Source organism: Dendrobates tinctorius, unplaced genomic scaffold (assembly GCF_039654945.1).
Source record: "Dendrobates tinctorius isolate UK_male_01 unplaced genomic scaffold, ASM3965494v1 ptg000027l, whole genome shotgun sequence".
In the NCBI taxonomy this organism is placed as follows: domain Eukaryota; kingdom Metazoa; phylum Chordata; class Amphibia; order Anura; family Dendrobatidae; genus Dendrobates; species Dendrobates tinctorius.
The window spans coordinates 17,394,036-17,411,969 of NW_027361695.1; the positions used below are offsets into that span (position 1 = coordinate 17,394,036).

The window sequence follows — 17,934 nt, forward strand, 5'->3', positions numbered from 1 at the left end:
CAGAACGGAGAGCAGCGGCAGGCCTGGACGCAGCGCCAGGACGGGGACCAGGTGTAACAGCGGCAGACCTGGGCGCAGCGCCAGGACGGGGACCGGGTGTAACAGTTATGCCACAAGTATCTGGCAGATCTCTATCCCAAGAGGTATGCAGCAGCTGTACGTTCTACCCTACTGCTCTTTGAGGTGAATAACTAGTCTGCCATGATGGCCTTCAGTACCAGATTCATGCCCTTAGGCCAGGACGCTCTGGCACCGAGCATTGTCATTTTTCCTAATAAGCCCCAAAGGGTTTTTATTTTATCAGATTTTCTTCAGCCATTTCTTTAACAATCCACGGACAGGTGCACAAACCAGAACCTAAATCACTTGATATTCATAATTGGTAATGTTTGAGAGACTTATTACGTACCTAATAGTGCCTGAAAATCTCCATTTGGCCTACATAGCGCGTGATGCGGGCAGTGGGTTGAGAGGTGACAAAGTATAATTGATAGAATTTGATTTTCATGCTGAACAGGAGCCTATAAAAACATCATTAGTCTCCGCACACCGAGTAGCACCGAGCTGCCCCTGCTGCCGTCTTAAGCAAGATGAATAATGTGATTGAAGGGCTCGCTGCAAGGAGGGTGTCACAGATCATGTCCCCTGACGATCTGGTGTCTGCCATTCTTCAGGGTGAACATTAATGTCCATAACAACATTTTCATTACATTATTACTGTGTGAACTAGTAGTATAGGGGCACGAAGATTACAAACACATACAGACACATATATGTAGGAAATTAAGTTAAAAAAAAATGGAATATACAATGAATAAAAGTGATTTATATGTAGTAATATAGGAATTTGTCATAGACGTGTTGTCACTAGGGGCAGCCAATATTGCTTCAATGGGGTCCCTCTGGGGAGCGTGCCTGGAAATGACTGACTGCATCCCCTATTTTGGTGAGTGGAGGTGACAAAACCTAGGTCCTCTCCAAAGGGTGGTAGCAACTAACTCAACGATCTTGAAAAGAATCTGAGGCTGGAAAGCACCAGGTTCTTCTATCCCAGGTGCTTTGTTTCACCAGTAGGAAGCCCAATTTTAAGCTTTTGCTATGAGACCCCTTAAATAGTAGAAAGATCTTGCTTGGAAAATATGGACATTTTTAGTTCACACTCCCAGGAAAACCCAAACCAGGACAGAATGAGTTGACATAAACCCTGCCTTTCTTAGACTGGAACAGTATTTTCTGGGATTGTTTCCAAAAATATTGGACACTCTTAGCAAATTCCTGATTATTTCTAACTATGTTCCTGCAAAATAGCAGTCTCATGATCATAGTCACCCAAAAAGTGTGGAGGTCTACTATTGTCACTCTGTTGGTTGCCTAAATACTTTAGTCTGACTGCATACTAAGAGGCATTGCTACTGTACAAAAATATTTGTTGGGGTTGTGGTCTGCAATCTGCAACTTTCTAGCTGTTGAAAGACCACAATTTTGAAGCCCTGCTGGGAATTTTTTATTTTATGGCATTTTTAGGAGAATTTAGGGCTCATGCAGTATGCTGTATTAAAGCTCCATTTTCGGCAGAGGTCTTTTATAGAAATGCATGTGCCCTCTACTCCACTGCACCACTCTACCTCCATATTGTTACATCCATGCCTGTGATTTATCTCTCTTCTTCTGTTGCTGCGAAGTGCCACACCATTGTTACTGGCATGAGTGCTACAATTTGGGTTGATATTCTAGTACTATTGGCGCCATCCAGGCAAGGAGCTTGGGAGTTAACTCCTGAACTTGGATTTCTAATCACTCCCATCTGTGAGCCTTGGGTGGAGTTTCACTCTATATAGGCACTTATCTCCCTGCCTACAGTGCCAGTTATAGCTTCACCTTACTTTGGCCAGATTGATTCCTGTTTCTGACCTCAGCACATGATTTTGACTATTCTTCTACCCGATGATTCTGTTCTTGTCCCTGGCCACCTGGTATTGACTACATTTATGGCTATCCTCTGCCAACCTGCACCAGGGTTATCAGCTACTCCATGGACTTAACCTTGGGTCCCCTATGCAATTCCAGATACCTGTTTAGGGGTGAAAGATTGAAGGCCAAGGCACTCTCTAGGATCTGCTAGATGGAGTGGCTACTGCAAAATCTGTTCGTAAAAGCTCTATTAAGAGCTGCCAGGCTACCGTGCACAGAGATCCCAGACACATGTGCCTCCACTTCTATACATTGGCATAAAGTGTTTTGTGATTTAGTCCATCGGACTCCATATGCACAATAGTATTTTCTGTGTGAAGATCTGAGTCTAGGAAAAATATTTGCATGCACTTGAAGTCTGATGGAGCCCGGATATTAGTGTATGGCAGCTAATTATGAACATACTAAGGTAGAGTTGCATGGTATCAGACAAAGCTGAACTGGCCTGCCACCAAAGTGCCAGGAAATCCTCTGATTGTTCCAAGTTGTGATAAAACAAAGTTTCCCAACCCCAACCTATGGAGGCTCATTAAGACCAACAGTGAGTTTTTATCTGATGAAGAAAGTAAGGGATTTTCCTCTTTGGGGAATAAAACAATGACCCATGTTTGTATTGATAATATGACCTGTGTACCATGACATTGCTAGTTTAATATGACCATGAGCATGATCTATATATCTGAAGGATGGGGATCCCATTCACTTGAATGTGCACAATGTTGCATATATGGACTTTGCGCTAATTAGTGCGGTCTTTGGCTTTAATATCCAAGAATACCCAATTTTTTTTACTACATTTAGAAGCATTGGTGGTTCAGAGGTAGAATTATTGCCTGCCACGCGGGAGGCCCGGGTTTGATTCCCGACCAATGCAGAGCAGCTCTTTTTATTCTGCTACAGATGGATCTGGATAAGTTGGGAACTTGGGCCGAAAGGTGGCAGATGCAGTTTAACAGTGATAAATGTAAGGTTATACACATGGGAAGAAGGAATCAATATCACCATTACACACTGAACGGTAAACCACTGGGTAAATCTGACATGGAGAAGGACTTGGGGATCCTAGTTAATGATAAACTTACCTGGAGCAGCCAGTGCCAGGCAGCGGCTGCCAAGGCAAACAGGATCATGGGGTGCATTAAAAGATGTCTGGATACACATGATGAGAGCATTATACTGCCTCTGTACAAATCACTGGTTAGACCGCACATGGAGTACTGTGTACAGTTTTGGGCACCGGTGCTCAGGAAGGATATAATGGAACTAGAGCGGGTACAAAGGAGAGCAACAAAATTAATAAAGGGGATGGGGGAACTACAATACCCAGAGAGATTAGCAAAATTAGGATTATTTAGTCTAGAAAAAAGACGACTGAGGGGCGATCTAATAACCATGTATAAGTATATAAGGGGACAATACAAATAGCTCTCCGAGGATCTGTTTATACCAAGGAAGGTGATGGTCACAAGGGGGCATTCTCTGCGTCTGGAGGAGAAAAGGTTTTTCCACCAACATAGAAGAGGATTCTTTACTGTTAGGGCAGTGAGAATCTGGAATTCCCTGCTTGAGGAGGGAACTCCAGTCGAAGGGTTCAAGAGAGGCCTGGATGTCTTCCTGGAGCGTAACAATATTGTATCTTACAGTTATTGTTAGGTTCTTTAGAAGGACGTAGATCTGGGGATTTATTCTGACAGAATTTTGTAGGCTGAACTGGATGGACTAATGTCTTTTTTCGGCCTTACTAACTATGTTACTATGTTACTATGTATGTTACATTGTAAACATATTTTTCCATTTTCTTTTAATAGGAGAGTCTTTCTTTTCAATGGACTTCCAGTCCCAAACCAGACCATGACACAACCCAGTTCTCCGAGTCATCACATCTCATGGACATCAATAGCAGAAGCTCCGACACTTCCTCAAACGAACAGTCAAACATCAAGGCTTCCACTTCAAACAATGAGAAAGAAGCGAAGACAGAAAGCTTCAGCACTCAGAAAAGCCTGATGCCAACTCGTAGCTTGTCCCCAAGCGGAAGCAGGAATGAATTCTCTAAGGGAAATTCAGTCATTTCGAAAATTCAACAATTTGTATCAGATAATACGCTAAGGACTTCAATGAGTAAGAAATCCCTGAAGGAAATTCCCAAAGAGGAGAGGATAATGACAGATGAAGCTTCAGTAAGTGAATGAAAACATATTGCTTTACGCTCGATTGCCTCCTATTATTGTTAAGATGGGAGGACATTTTGTTTTTTTATTTTTAAGGTGGCATCAAAAATAATTCCTATAAGAATGTTCTAATTGATCACTCAATAGTCCTGCAGTTCATTAGTGCAAGGGGAAGCGTGGTTTCAATCAAAAGCCAACAGAGTGAACAAGCTTCTCAGATTTTTAGAAGAACCTACTGTACTTCAGTTATTTTGGATTGTTACAAATGAACCATTGAGAATGAAGCTACACCATTGTTTGCCGATCTCCAATGAACTAACTTGACTAACCATCAGAGATCATGTCTGGAAACTTATGTGGCCACTAGTTTCCCTACTGGGAAAGAAGGTCTGCCGTAAAGAGCCTGTGGCAATTTTCTAGAATATAAGTTGTCAACCGAGGGAATGTGTGCCCCCAAGTGGTATTGGGGATACTAGGACTGTCTACATCCCCTCTGTATGCTATCCAAGTGCCAAATCAGGAAATATGGACTAAAGTTGATGACATGGGACAACCCCTTTTTAGAAAATTTAAAGAGTCCCTCTTGTAACCACAAATCTTAATTTATTTTAAGCCAAGAATCCATCTATAAAATTTAATAACATCAAAGTATCTAAAAGTCTATGAACACCACATGTACAAGTAAGTGGCACCTACCCCCTCCAGATACACGTACTAGATGATGAGAATGTAATTGACCAAGGTTGGCGAAACACATCTAAAATAAGCTGCGCTGCTGGAATGAAATTCTTTTTGATGTGAAAGAATTAATGGTTGTGTTAGCACTACGCGTTTCGATGCTGATCTTGCAACTTTTCCAATTTGAAAAAAACACCAAAATGTTGTTGTTTTCTTTTTTTTTTCACTTGAAAAAAACGCCGCTCAGACGTCGACACACGTAGTGCTAATAAAAACCTTTCATTTTATCAAGTCAAGAGAATTTAATTCCAGCGGCGCAGTCTATTTTAGATGTGTTTCTTCCACCTTGGTTAGTTTTTTTCTGGCGAATGTCCTCCACCAGGAACGGGGCAGCAGCAACTCGTATTCTGTACTCATTCGGTAGTTGTGCCTCCCACAACCCCTCCAAGGAGAGTACCACCGATGGTCTCGTTGTCCTCCTTCCTCACCCTATGTTCTGTGCACTTTATTCCTTCCTCAGCTCCATTTCTCAAGATGAGAATGTAGATGTTAAACTAGAGGCAAAAGGTTAGCGGGATTACCTGATTACTGCAAAATACTCGTTTATTAAATTTAGAAGCTATAGCGTCAAAATTATATAAAATAATTGATCTTGCCAAATGATGACATGACAGAAGGTTCGACTTTGTTTCCATCTCTCTAGCTCAGTTGTTGCACGGATCTTGTTGGATTGGTAATTTTGCAACAGCCGACTAGTATCAAGTGTGGGATCACTACTGTACACAAGCAAAGGCTTTAGATGGGTCAATAATTGGGGAACGAGGGTCCCAAAGATGAGTTCTTAGAATTCTAAACAAGCTGGCATTTCCTAATGTGATATTTGTAGCCCCAAGACATATCTCAAGTGGAATTGACATTTAACCCTAGCATTTTTTTTTTTTTTTGAAGTATGGATAATTGAGGTCAAAAATTATTTCTTGCAATTTGTTTTCATTAGAAATTTTGCCCTGTTTGCCCTTTATAGTCTCTGTGGTGTATGCCGGCTGCAGAATGAATTAACTGAGAATCCTTCAGTGAGTCTGCTATGAGGGACAAGGAGTTTATAACTTTATATATCACTAGCTGAAGAGCCCGGCGCTGCCCGGGCATAGTAACTAACTACGGTTAGTTATAACAAATTATAATGATTATATCTATATATATATATAAAGCTGAGTGTAGAGCCCCGCCCACTCCACATAGCCACATTCACTATAATATCCCACATCATCCCGTCAGCAAGAGCTACTGGACTACTACCCCTAATATCCGACATCATCCCGTCAGCCAGAGCCACCGGACTACTAATATCCCACATCATCCCGTCAGCCATAGCCACTGGACAACTACCTCTAATATCCCACATCATCCCGTCAGCCATAGCCACTGGACAACTACCTCTAATATCCCACATCATCCCGTCAGCCAGAGCCACCGGACTACTAATATCCCACATCATCCTGTCAGCCAGAGCCACCGGACTACTACCCCTAATATCCCACATCATCCTGTCAGCCAGAGCCACCGGACTACTAATATCCCACATCATCCCGTCAAAGCCACCGGACTACTACCCCTAATATCCCACATCATCCCGTCAGCCAGAGCCACCAGACTACTAATATCCCACATCATCCCGTCAAAGTCACCGGACTACTACCCCTAATATTCCACATCATCCCGTCACTGCCGCCGGACTACTAGCCCTAATATCCCACATCATCGCGTCAGCCAGAGCCACCAGACTACTACCCCTAATATCCCAGATCATCCCGTCAGCCAGAGCCACCGGACTACTCCCCCTAATATCCCACATCATCCCATCAGCCTGGGGTCAGAACCAGCGCGCTGAGGGATTTACCCTAACTTCCATACCGGAGATCCCTTTAAGAGAGGCCTGGGGTCAGAATCAGAGCGCTGAGTGGATTTGCCCTCCCTTCTGTACCGGGGATCCCTTTAAGAGGGGCCTGGGGTCAGAATCAGAGCGCTGAGTGGATTTGCCCTCCCTTCTGTACCGGGGATCCCTTTAAGAGGGGCCTGGGGTCAGAATCAGAGCGCTGAGTGGATTTGCCCTCACTTCCATACTAGGGATTCTTTTAAGAGAGCCTGGGATCAGAACCAGAGCGCTGAGGGATTTGCCCTAACTTTCATACAGGAGATCCCTTTAATAGAGCCTGGTGTCAGAACCAGAACGCTGAGTGGAATTGTCCTAACGTCAATACCAGGTATCCCTTTAATAGAAGCCTGGGGTCAGAATCAGAGCACTGAGGGATTTGCCCTGACTTCAATACCGGGGATCCCTTTAAGAGAGGCCTGGGGTCTAGATGGATTTGCCCTAACTTCCATACCAATGATCCCTTTAAGAGGGAAGATGTGCCTACACCGGGATGGAGGATGAGTGATGTGTATATGGGCGCGGGAGGGGGGATCCATTTCTGTCATGTCCTCTCTGCTCCTTTCTGGGGGCAGACAATGGCTGGGAGCTTATGTTCCCAGGGATGCTAGATTTCTCCCACCATTTCAGTGTCTGCTGAGGTGTTTTCTGGAGTGGGAAAACTGTTGCTCATAGCAACAAATCACAGCACAGCTTCTTTTAAACAGCTCTGGTGAAATGAAAGATGCTTCGTGATTGGTTGGTGATACACACACACACATTCATTTTTTTATATAGAGATTTTCTAAAAAAGAGTTTATAAGAGCCAAATGTTGCAAAACATTTAATGAAACTCAGTTGTGGAAATGATTTATAGCCCAAAATACATACATTTATTGGAGAAAAAAGCAAAAAATTGTCCCCAAAGGAGGACAATCCCTTTAAATTTACCGGAAAATGTAAAATATAATAATAGAAGCATAAAATATCCAATGCTACATCATCATGTGGGCTGTTTGTGTTTTTTGTTTTCTTCCTTTCCAACATTGTGTTTAAGATCACAGTTTCTTAAGTATAAAAGACAGGTTCTGTCCTAGAAAACAATGGCTGGAAGGCGATATAATAAGAGCCCTACTTCCAATTTATTGATTCAGTAAGGTTTATGTTTGCCCACTGCGACAGGGAATTGATTCGGGAAGGTTTATATCTTCCAACTGTGAGCTCCGGTCAGTTATACAAAGTCTTTGTTTATCCTCCCTACGGAGGCGAAAAATAGGAAGTTGAAAAGGTTATGGATGGTTCACAAGTAAAAAAAAAAAAAGCCACCGAAAATAATTTGAATACTGTTGTATTTTTAATAGTTACAACAGTATTAGAACTATACAGTATGCATATAAGTACATGTATTACAGTCACGCTTGATTTATTTTTAAATAAAGTTAATTAGATAATGGCCCTATAGGGTATATTTTATTTTGCTACTTTTTTTAAATATTTAAAAATCTGTCACCTATTTTTTCTTATATAAGATGTGGCCACCACCATCAGGGGCTTACCTACAGCATTCTGTAATTCTGTAGATAAGCCCCCGATGTAACCTGAAAGAGAAGAAGACGAGTTATATTATATTCACCCAGGGGTGGTTCGGGTCCAGTCCAGGTCCAATGGGTGTCGCGGTCCGATCCGGCGCCTCCCATCTTTATGCAGTGATGTCCTCTTCTTTGCTTCCTTCGCGGCTCCGGCGCAGGCGCACTTCTCTGCCCTGTTGAGGGCAGAGCAGAGTACTGCAGTGCGCAGGCGCCAGACCTCTCTGACCTTTCCTGGCGCCTGCATACTGCAGTACTCTGCTCTGTCCTCAACAGGGTAGAGCAGTGTGCCTGCGCCAGAGCCGCGACAGGAAGCAAAGAAGAGGATGTCATCGCTAGAAGATGGGAGGTGCCGGATCAGACCGTGACACCCATCAGACCCGGACCGGACCCGGACCGTCCCTGGGTGAGTATAATACACTGTAACTCATTTTTCTTCTCTTTCAGGTTACATCGGGGGCTTATCTACAGCGTTACAGAATGCTGTAGGTAAGCCCCTGATGGCGGTGGCTGCATCTTATATAAGAAAAAATAGGTCACAGATTCCCTTTAATACAACTGAAATAAGCAACAAAAAACTCCTACCGTTTTATGTACTCAGCTCCTAAGCAGTTCAATATGTCTCAATGTCTACACTACAAAAAAAAACAGTGTAATCTGATTCTGGCAGGCTGGGGAATCGGTAAGCCAAACCTCCAACTCCGATTCCTAAATTTCCATGACAGCGACCCCGACTCCATCAAAATGGGCTCCGACTCCATGACTCCGACTTCACAGCCCTGGATTCTGAAGTCATGCGCCAGTCTGCTTATCCATGGCTGTTGCAGTGCATACACAAAACTGTTGAAGATTTCTCCTTTTGACCATTATTTATTATAGTGGATGTAGTAATGCAAAAAAATGGTTAGAAAGGGGAATATACTGTAACGGAAGCCAGTCACATTGCGTCGATTGACTTGAATGATGCCTCCTATGTTTTCCGTAAGTCGCTATAGCTGGGAATCCACGCATGCGCAGAGAGAAATCAGTTTTTCGTTCTGCACATACAGCGTTTCCATCTATCTTCTAGGGTTATTATCCAGGTCAAACCAGTGAATAAAAACAATAGCACTGGAACTTACACATAGAACAAAACTGATTCCCCTGCTCAAAACATGTTGGTGATCAGCAGGAGTTTAGCGCCACCAGTCAGAGGGTGTACACTCTGCCTTACTATGCTCATGGTTTATTAAAAAACAGGATGAAAATGATCTGAAAAACATGTCTCTCTCTTATATAGCACCAACATATCTGCAGAGTTGTACAAATATCATCACATACGCCCTGCTCTAGCTGGGGACAAAATCAAATTTTTTGACAATTTTCATATGAAGCCCGATATCTGATCAGTGTGTTTCATAGTTTGAGAAGAAACTAGAGTACCTAGAGAAACCACCTCATGCACATAAGGAGAACACACAGAGCTCACATCGACTGTGTCGTTTTTGGTTTTCTGTTCCATCATTGAAGAAAAATTTTATGAAGATCCAGACCCATCACACAATTAACATCAACAGTGACCATTGGACCCCATTGAGTTACAATCAATTATGTGCCATCATGATACCCGGCATTTGACAGAATAATCCAAAGTACTATTTTTTCCATCAAAGATGAAAAGTCGATGTGCATGTCTCCGTTGATGGAGTTGGGCAAAAAGATTTGCAAAATGGATCGGTAGCCGGGGGTCACTGGACTATGGCACTGCAAACCTTTTACTACCTGTAGTATTCTTGATTTCTCTTCAGATTAGTAGATGACCATGAAGTCATTACAATGTGGCTTAATGCATGCATGATGTACCATGACCTACTGATCCAAAGACTTGTTTCGAATGTCTCATGGTAGGAAGATTGCAGACCTCTTGTTCGGCAGCCACAGACTACCGATGTGGTTGCTGGTCTAGAATCTAGCAAATCTTTTTGCTCAATTCTATCAAATATAACTGTGAGCAGACCCTTACCTGCCTTCATTGTATCCATGCCAAGAAATCTTGCCAGTGTTGTAAACATAGTCAGGCTGTCACGACTCTGTTGTCGGGTGTCCCGGGATCAGGGGCTCCTTCCCTCTCCCTAACGCTTGGGTGTGCCCTAACTCGCCCTGTTCCCCAGGTTACTTCTGATGGTGAAGATGCCGGGGCCACGTACTTTGCCTTAGCTCCTGAATCCGCCCTCAGTCTGTACCCTTCCCCCAACCAGTGAAGAGGGGAGTAGTAGAGTTTCCCATAATACACCAACCAGACTAACAAGGTAATACGAAAACTACCAAACAACCAAATATACACACAAAAACAATAGAGGTAAACACTGGGGAGTGGAAAATGAGGTAAAACCAAAGTAGAAGAAGGAAGGGAATTATCATGAATTCAAAACCTAGCAACAGTCACAGATAAATCCTCCAAACACTCTCTTCAATAATAACCAACAATCTCCTCCAGCCATGCAGCATAAGCTACCTATGACAATGAGTGCTAGTCCTGGCTTAGGCCAGGTTCATACTGCGTTAAAGCAGTCCGTTCAACACATAGTGTTGACGGGCTGCGTTAACACTATAGCATAATGCGATCGCGTTATGCTATACCGCTAGCGCAGATGCTTCATCTGCGCTAGTGGTGACGGACCCTCGGATGCTGCAGCCCGCGTCCGATGGTCCGTCACAGAATGACGGCACATCACTAGCACATGCCGATTATGGCATGCTTTGGCGCTGTGCCCAATAATGGGGGTTAATGGCAGTGTTAACAGATTTCGTTACACTGCGTTATGCCGTGGTGTAACGCAATCCGTTAAACGGACTGCCTTAACGCAGTGTGACCCCAGCTTTAGTTTATATATTAGATGGACGTGGCTAACAGTGCACAGCTGAGAGCCTTAGCTCCAGGAGCTCTCAACAGAGGAGATTAATCCCTATGCTGCCCAAATAAATTTACACTGTTTAATAAGAAGGCAAAGTGCTTCTAATCCGTGCAGGAGTAGGAGAAATCAGATGCTACAGTCTTCTGGCTCCTGTCTATTGTGGTAAACCCATGTAAGTACCATTGCCCAAGCAAAGCAATCTTTGAAAATGCACAAGGGTGAACTAGATCTAAGGTTAGGTTAGGCTGTATTTAATCTTCCTAAATTGGGATAGGGCCACAAAACAATACAAGAAACGGCGTAATTTCCAATGTTGCAATAAGACCCTCTATACTCTGCAAACCATAATATTGGCTAATTGCCCAAATATATATAACAAATGTGGTTTATAATAGCAAAGAAAATTCTGACCTACTTTGCCCCCTATCAGGAAACAACAATCCTATACAGTGGTTGCGGCAATTTTACTGCAACCAAGTTACCGATAAAACCTAGCCTCAAGTGACCATCCCAAAGGGGCCATAGACATATACTTCGACTCCTTCCAAATATTACACATTCAGGCTCCTCACACTCAGCTGTCTGACACATATAATAAAGAAATCCCATTAATTTGTTTTGCACGGATCTCACAAGCCAAGAGTTCTTTCTTAAAAGGGGCGATAGCTAATTATCCGCTTCATGTCAGCGAGATGTTGTCCTCTTATGCTGCATTGTGGCTGACTTCTAAGCAGCAGATGAAAGTAGTCGGATTCTTGCATGCTGAAAAACATTACTGCATGGCCTTAAATAATTACCACAAATCCCCAGAAGTACAATGCTGCCAAAATATGAGTAAACCCCCCCACATAGAACAGAATTCAGAACTACTTAGTAAACTTTAAGGGTCACGTTGTAACCCTTGTAATGTTTTATTCATGATTTCATGGTATTCTCTTTGTTGAGTTCAAATATTATTATTTTTTTAAGTTAAGAAATATAATGCGTCCCTTTGGGTAATGGTGCCACCATGCAGATAGTTAGTAATTAAACTTTTACAGACGTATAACTGTGTTCAAACAATTCCGAATTAATTATAATTAATTACTGGGGCCAAGCAGAGTGTAAGAATTCATAATATTAATCTGGAAATTTAAATCTTCCTGCCTCAAGTCAGTGTGAGCGGACTACATTTTTTAGTGTTGCAAAAAGCCATTCTACGATAATCCAGTAATTCCTAAAATTTAGATATTGCTAGTATCCGCAAAACTTGATTGCCCAGGTAAGGTCTTTTATACACCTCCTATTTTTGAGGAAATTTGCACTCCCTTAATAATTTGTTGCTCTAGGCCAAAATTAGAGTGGAAATTTTTGTTAAAGTAGTTAGTTTATGAAAATTACCCGACTGTATATTTGCCCTTTTCAGAATATGGACGTCATAAAAGACAATCCCCAGCTTGTGAGCCATAACCAAGACCACTTCAGCAATAGCAGCTCCTGCCCTACATAGTAGTTATCAAAATGGCTACCTTAGGATAGGCCATCAATGTCCAACACACGGCCCCCTCCTCCCCACCGCTGATCAGCCCTTATCGGTGATGGTGGCCACCAGCCGGAAGTACTCACTTGAGGAGCAGCTCCATCTTCTGGTAGTGGCCGCGACAAGGTACTGCACAGCTGCCTCCTATTGATTTGAATCAATGACCCACGGCCACTACCCGACCCTGATAACAGTTGATCAGTGGTGGTGCTGGGTGTCGGACCCCGGCCTATCAGATATTGATGACTTATCATCGAGGATAGGTCATCTAGGAAAAAGTAGTGGACAACCTCTTGAAGTATTTCACTCCCACTGACCATGAATGCGGCATTGTTGTTAATGTTTAACCACAGCTACAATTCCAGAGCCCTGTTGTTCGGGTTGGTTGAGGAGCCAAAGTTTTTCCCTCTTATGGGCAGTAAAATTGTTATGGTGGACCAATCCCTTTACCGCTATGACTCTGTGAAAGGAAACAGAGGTTTCGGAACTCTGTATCAGAAAAAATGAACTTTAAACATTCTAATAATATATATTGCAAGCATTCGGCACAGAATTTTGTGCAGGATTTGGTGCAGAAATACAAGCATGCAGAAGATTTGATACAGACTTTCACAGAATATTTGGAAAATGTCTATCGGAACAGTAGAGGACATGCAAACTCCATTCATAGGATGCTTTGGTGGACTTCATACCCATCAAGATACACAATATACCCTAATATCTTAGATATGCCCAGACAACTGAGCCTTTAATAAAAAGTTCCGGAATTTGGGTACTTTTTGTTCTGCACCTGCTCTTTAGCCGCGGGATGTGTTACACCAGACACGTATGATGATTTTTTTGGCATTCATACCAAGTCTTTTTCTTTTTACAGTTTAAACAAAAAGTGATTCATTTTGCTCCAGACACATCCACCCAGCTTACTCCTAATCTTTTTTTCATTCTTACGGCTGGGTCTATTGAGTTATTTTTAGTCCATAATAGAACTGCATAAATCTTCCAAAAACAGCTAAAGTAACAATGTAAGAAATGTGTGAAAAATTGAGCTCTTGAAACATTAAAGCAGCATAAAAAGCTCAGATATAAAATAATGACACACGGATGATCTTTCTTCATTCCAAGTAGGATCTAAAGAGTTTAACAACTTGCAGGGATTCGAGAATCCGTCTTAGAGCGATGTCCACGTTCAGCCCGGATCATTTTCATTTTTAGCATGTGGTGCTTTGCTGAGAATCGTAGAGAATCTTACGAGCCGGATAATGAACAGAAAGTTCATCCGATTCTTTAATCTTCATAAATTTGCAATGTTTAACCGTATAAGTGGCAAAAGTTTACACAATAGAATTTTTCTGGTAGTTGATCGCGACCCAAAGCTTAATGGCCAGGATGTGTTGTTGGAAGTGAACAACTAAGTGAGAACCATAGAAGAAAATCACGGATTGACGATAATTATTAGAATGGCATATAATTGCAGACATTTTAAAGCAACGTCATCAATGTCGAATCGGTGGGGTCAGAGTCTCAGCACAATCAGTAATCTGTTATTGATTACCTAATCTAAGGATAGAAGTAAACGCAACTGAACTAGGCTTTATTCCAGAGCAGAAAAGTTAGGATTTTACAAGATTTGAAGAATAAAATACGATTTTTTTAAGGGGTCTACACTTCTTACTTCCGTGAGTGTAGCCAGTGACATCACATCTGCAGATACCCGCCAGGTCACCTGTACTTATCTGCACCTGTCGTATTCACTAGAGACGCAGCGGATAGGTGATATCACCTACCCCACCCAATGCCTGATGTGGAAGTGAGGCCACCTTTAAACAGAAGTATGAGGTTTGAAGTGTCAAATTGGATGTTAGAGCTACAAAGGAGGTTACAGTCTTCTATTTCTGAATCAAACACTTTATTCTATGGTCATCAAAGTCCTGCAGAAACCCTTTAATCTAAATAAGGCTAACATTCTCTATGGGAATCAAGAAGAAGCTCCAATTCCTTTGTTTCCCATATATTTTCCCATACTCGAATACTATGTTCGAGTCTCATAGCTGCATGTCTCATGGCTGTTTGACAGCTGCACTCGAGCATGTTCGCCCATCAGTATCTGCAATCACTTTTCAAGTTGCAGAGCTGGTATAAAAATGTAAAACCATGAAATATTTTTCTACAATTATATGTTGAGCAAAATTTTTGCAACAGAATTCTAGTGAAAAAACTATTTGAAGAGTCGGGGCCTTTGTCTTTTGATTTGGAGAACTGGCTCTCACTAAGGAAACCCAACTGCATATGGAGTCTTATTTAAAACCAGTGGTCCATGGTAAAAAAACCCACAAAGTTTTTAAAGTAGCTCATCTGTCATAGGCATACCACGACAGAGAGGAGCCAGAAGACCAAATCAGCTGATTTCGCCTACTCCTGCACTGTTTAGAAACACTTCACCTTCATATTTAATGATGCAGGTTTCTTTTCGCAGTGCAGGGGTTAATCTGCTCAGTTGAGAGCTCCTGGAAGCTTTCCTGCATTAAGGCTCTCGGCTGTTCACCGTTAGCCACTCCTCTTTCCTATATATTCTGGGCCCTGGCAAGCAGTTATTGCCAGAGCAAGCTTCATGCTGCATGGTTAGGAGATGGTGGTTTGTGGTTGGTGTTTGAGAAAGCGTTTGGTGGATTTATCTGTGACTGTTGCTAGATTTTCAGTGTGTGATAATTCCCTTTCTTCTCCTACTTTGGTTTTACCCAAACTCCACTCCCCGGTTTGCCTTGTTTGTGTGAGTATATTTGTATGATTGATATTTTCCTTTATCCCTGTTTGTATTACCTTGTTAGTCTGGTTGGGGGAAGTGTACAGCCTGAGGGTGGATTCGAGAGTTAAGGCAAGGCTCGTGGCTCCGACGTCTTTACCATCAGAAGTAATCTGGGTAACAGGGCTAGCTAGGGCACTCCTAGTGTTAGGAGCAGGGAAGAAGCCACTGGTCCTGGGACACCCGACAACAGAGTCATGACATTTCAGTCAAAATAGAAACTATCCCATGGTTTCTATATTGCTTCTTTGTGGTTCTGCATCACTACAACATCAAGTATGTGTGACCTCACATTTAGGTCATGTTTACACGTTCAGTATTTGGTCAGTATTTTACCTCAGTATTTGTAAGCCAAAACCAGGAGTGGAACTATCAGAGAAAAAGTATTATAGAAACGCATTCACTAGCTCTGTATTTTACACCCACTCCTGGTTTTGGCTTACAAATACTAATGTGAAATACTGACCACATACAGAACGTGTGAACGTGGCTTTAGAGGTAAGTCTGGTTAAAAGGACCATTAACATCGAACAATTTAGGCCCATGTGGGCCAACACAAACTGTATGGGGACAAAGCACTTGTCAATACAATCGTCTGTCCCCATACAGTGTGCATATTGTCGGCAGCACATCCGCATATTTACGGGGCAAAGTGCTACCTAAAACTATGATTTTAATGTGTCATAATCATTTCATTCAGCCAATGAATGACTGTTTTGCTGGTTCCTTAGCATGTTTACATGGTCCAATGATCGAGTAAAGAATATATATGTGACGAAGTCAGCTTCTGCTGAGTCGATTTCTAGAGTGGACCCTCTGGGTCGTGGCACCCGCCCACCTAGGACGAGCTGACCTTGTGAGGAACCACCCCCTATACAGGGAGCGTCAGGGGCAAGACCAAGGGGGTGAGTCACCACGACTGCTGGAACCAGACGGCCGGCTCAAGGAAGACACAAGTGCGAGTGTCTGGCAACATGGAACGTGCAGGGTACTAGATAATACAAAGCGTGGTCACAGGGTTTTTTCAATAAAGCGTGGTCTCAGGGTTTTAATCAGGCTCAAGAGGTGATAAGAATGACAAAGTGATACATAGCAAGGTGAGTGGGCACGCCAAGGTCCAAGGCATAATACGTGCTAGGTGGCACGCCAGGTTTCAGGCAAGGGCTAGATGACATCGGACTCTGGACATCTGGCAACAATCGACAGACTCTGGACATCAGGCTGCGGACATCAGCTCCGAACATCAGGCCGCAGTCATCAGGCTCCGGACCTCTGGCAGTGATCAGCAGGCTACGGGCATCCGGCAGGCAAGCCAGGGTTCAGGCAAGGAGGCACGCCAGAGTTCAAGACATGGTGCATGTTAGGAGACACGCCAAGGTGCAAGGCAGGGTTCAAGGCAGGATGCGTGCTAAGGGGCACACCAGGGTCCAAGGCCGGGTGCGTGCTAGCAGACACGCCAGGGTTCAGGCTAGGGCAAGGGCCTGCGCGTGCTAGGAGGCACGCCAGGGTTCAGGCTAGGGCCTGTGTGTGCTAGAGGGCACACCAGGGTACAGGCTAGGGCCTGTGTGTGCTAGGAGGCACGCCAGGATTCATGGCAGGACCTGCGCGTACTTTAGAGAAGCACGGGGAGGTATGCCAAGGAGCAGGCTAGGGCCTGCGCGTGCCAAGAGGGCATGCAATGCACAGTGCAGGGACAGCGTGAGTGCAAGGAAGCACAGAGAGCATGGCTGGGGCACTGGCTAGCTGGTCGGGCTGAGGCTCAGACAGGCAGGCAAGACTGTGGCGAGCATGGCTGAGAAACAACAGGCGGACACAGCTAAGTCACTGGCCGACAAGCACGGATGAGACACAAGCAGGCAGGCACGGCTAAGACGGGCTTGGCTGAGGCACAAACAGGCGAACGAGGCAAGGCCAGGCGTGTGCAAAGGGCACGCGGAGAAACAAGGCAAGGTAAAGCTCAGAACAAGGAGCGGAACGTAGGCTGAAGCACAGAGCCGGGGACAAGAAAGCGAAGCGGAGCGTATGCTAGAGCCCAGAGCTGGGTCAGAGACGAAACTAGATACAGGGTACAAGACAGGGCTAGTGCTAAGGGAGCACAGAGAGTCAGAATGAAAAGATAAAGCTGAAGACAGAGTACATGGCCAATGTGCGTACAGACAGCATGGCGAGGCATAGTACAGAAGCAGGCTTGTGCAAGAGAGCACGATGGGACAGAGTGTAGGAAAGAAGCAGTGCTTGTGCTAAAGGAGCACATTAAGACAGAGCACAGAGAAAGCACACAAAGCTAGATACAGGACACAGGACCAGGTACAGGACACCAGACGAAGACAGGACACCAGACGAATTACAAGACAAAAGACAAACATGAAGTACAAGCACAGAGCATGTGCGAAGAAGTACAAC

The 17,934-nt window shown here is 43.6% G+C and overlaps 1 protein-coding gene and 1 long non-coding RNA gene across 3 annotated transcripts in view; one reads left to right on the forward strand and one right to left on the reverse strand.

Annotated features, from left to right (window-relative positions):
* Nucleotides 1-17,934, forward strand: part of CFAP20DC (CFAP20 domain containing) — a 459,179-nt gene that overhangs the window by 364,230 nt on the left and 77,015 nt on the right. For both annotated transcript variants that reach the window (XM_073569809.1, XM_073569810.1), the window contains one exon: nt 3,780-4,151. In XM_073569809.1, the coding sequence (XP_073425910.1) occupies nt 3,780-4,151 (372 nt within the window). The remainder of the gene's footprint in view (nt 1-3,779; nt 4,152-17,934) is intronic.
* LOC141084835 (uncharacterized) overlaps nt 1-17,934 on the reverse strand; it is a 123,184-nt gene that overhangs the window by 80,588 nt on the left and 24,662 nt on the right. The gene's annotated exons all lie outside the window — the stretch shown is intronic.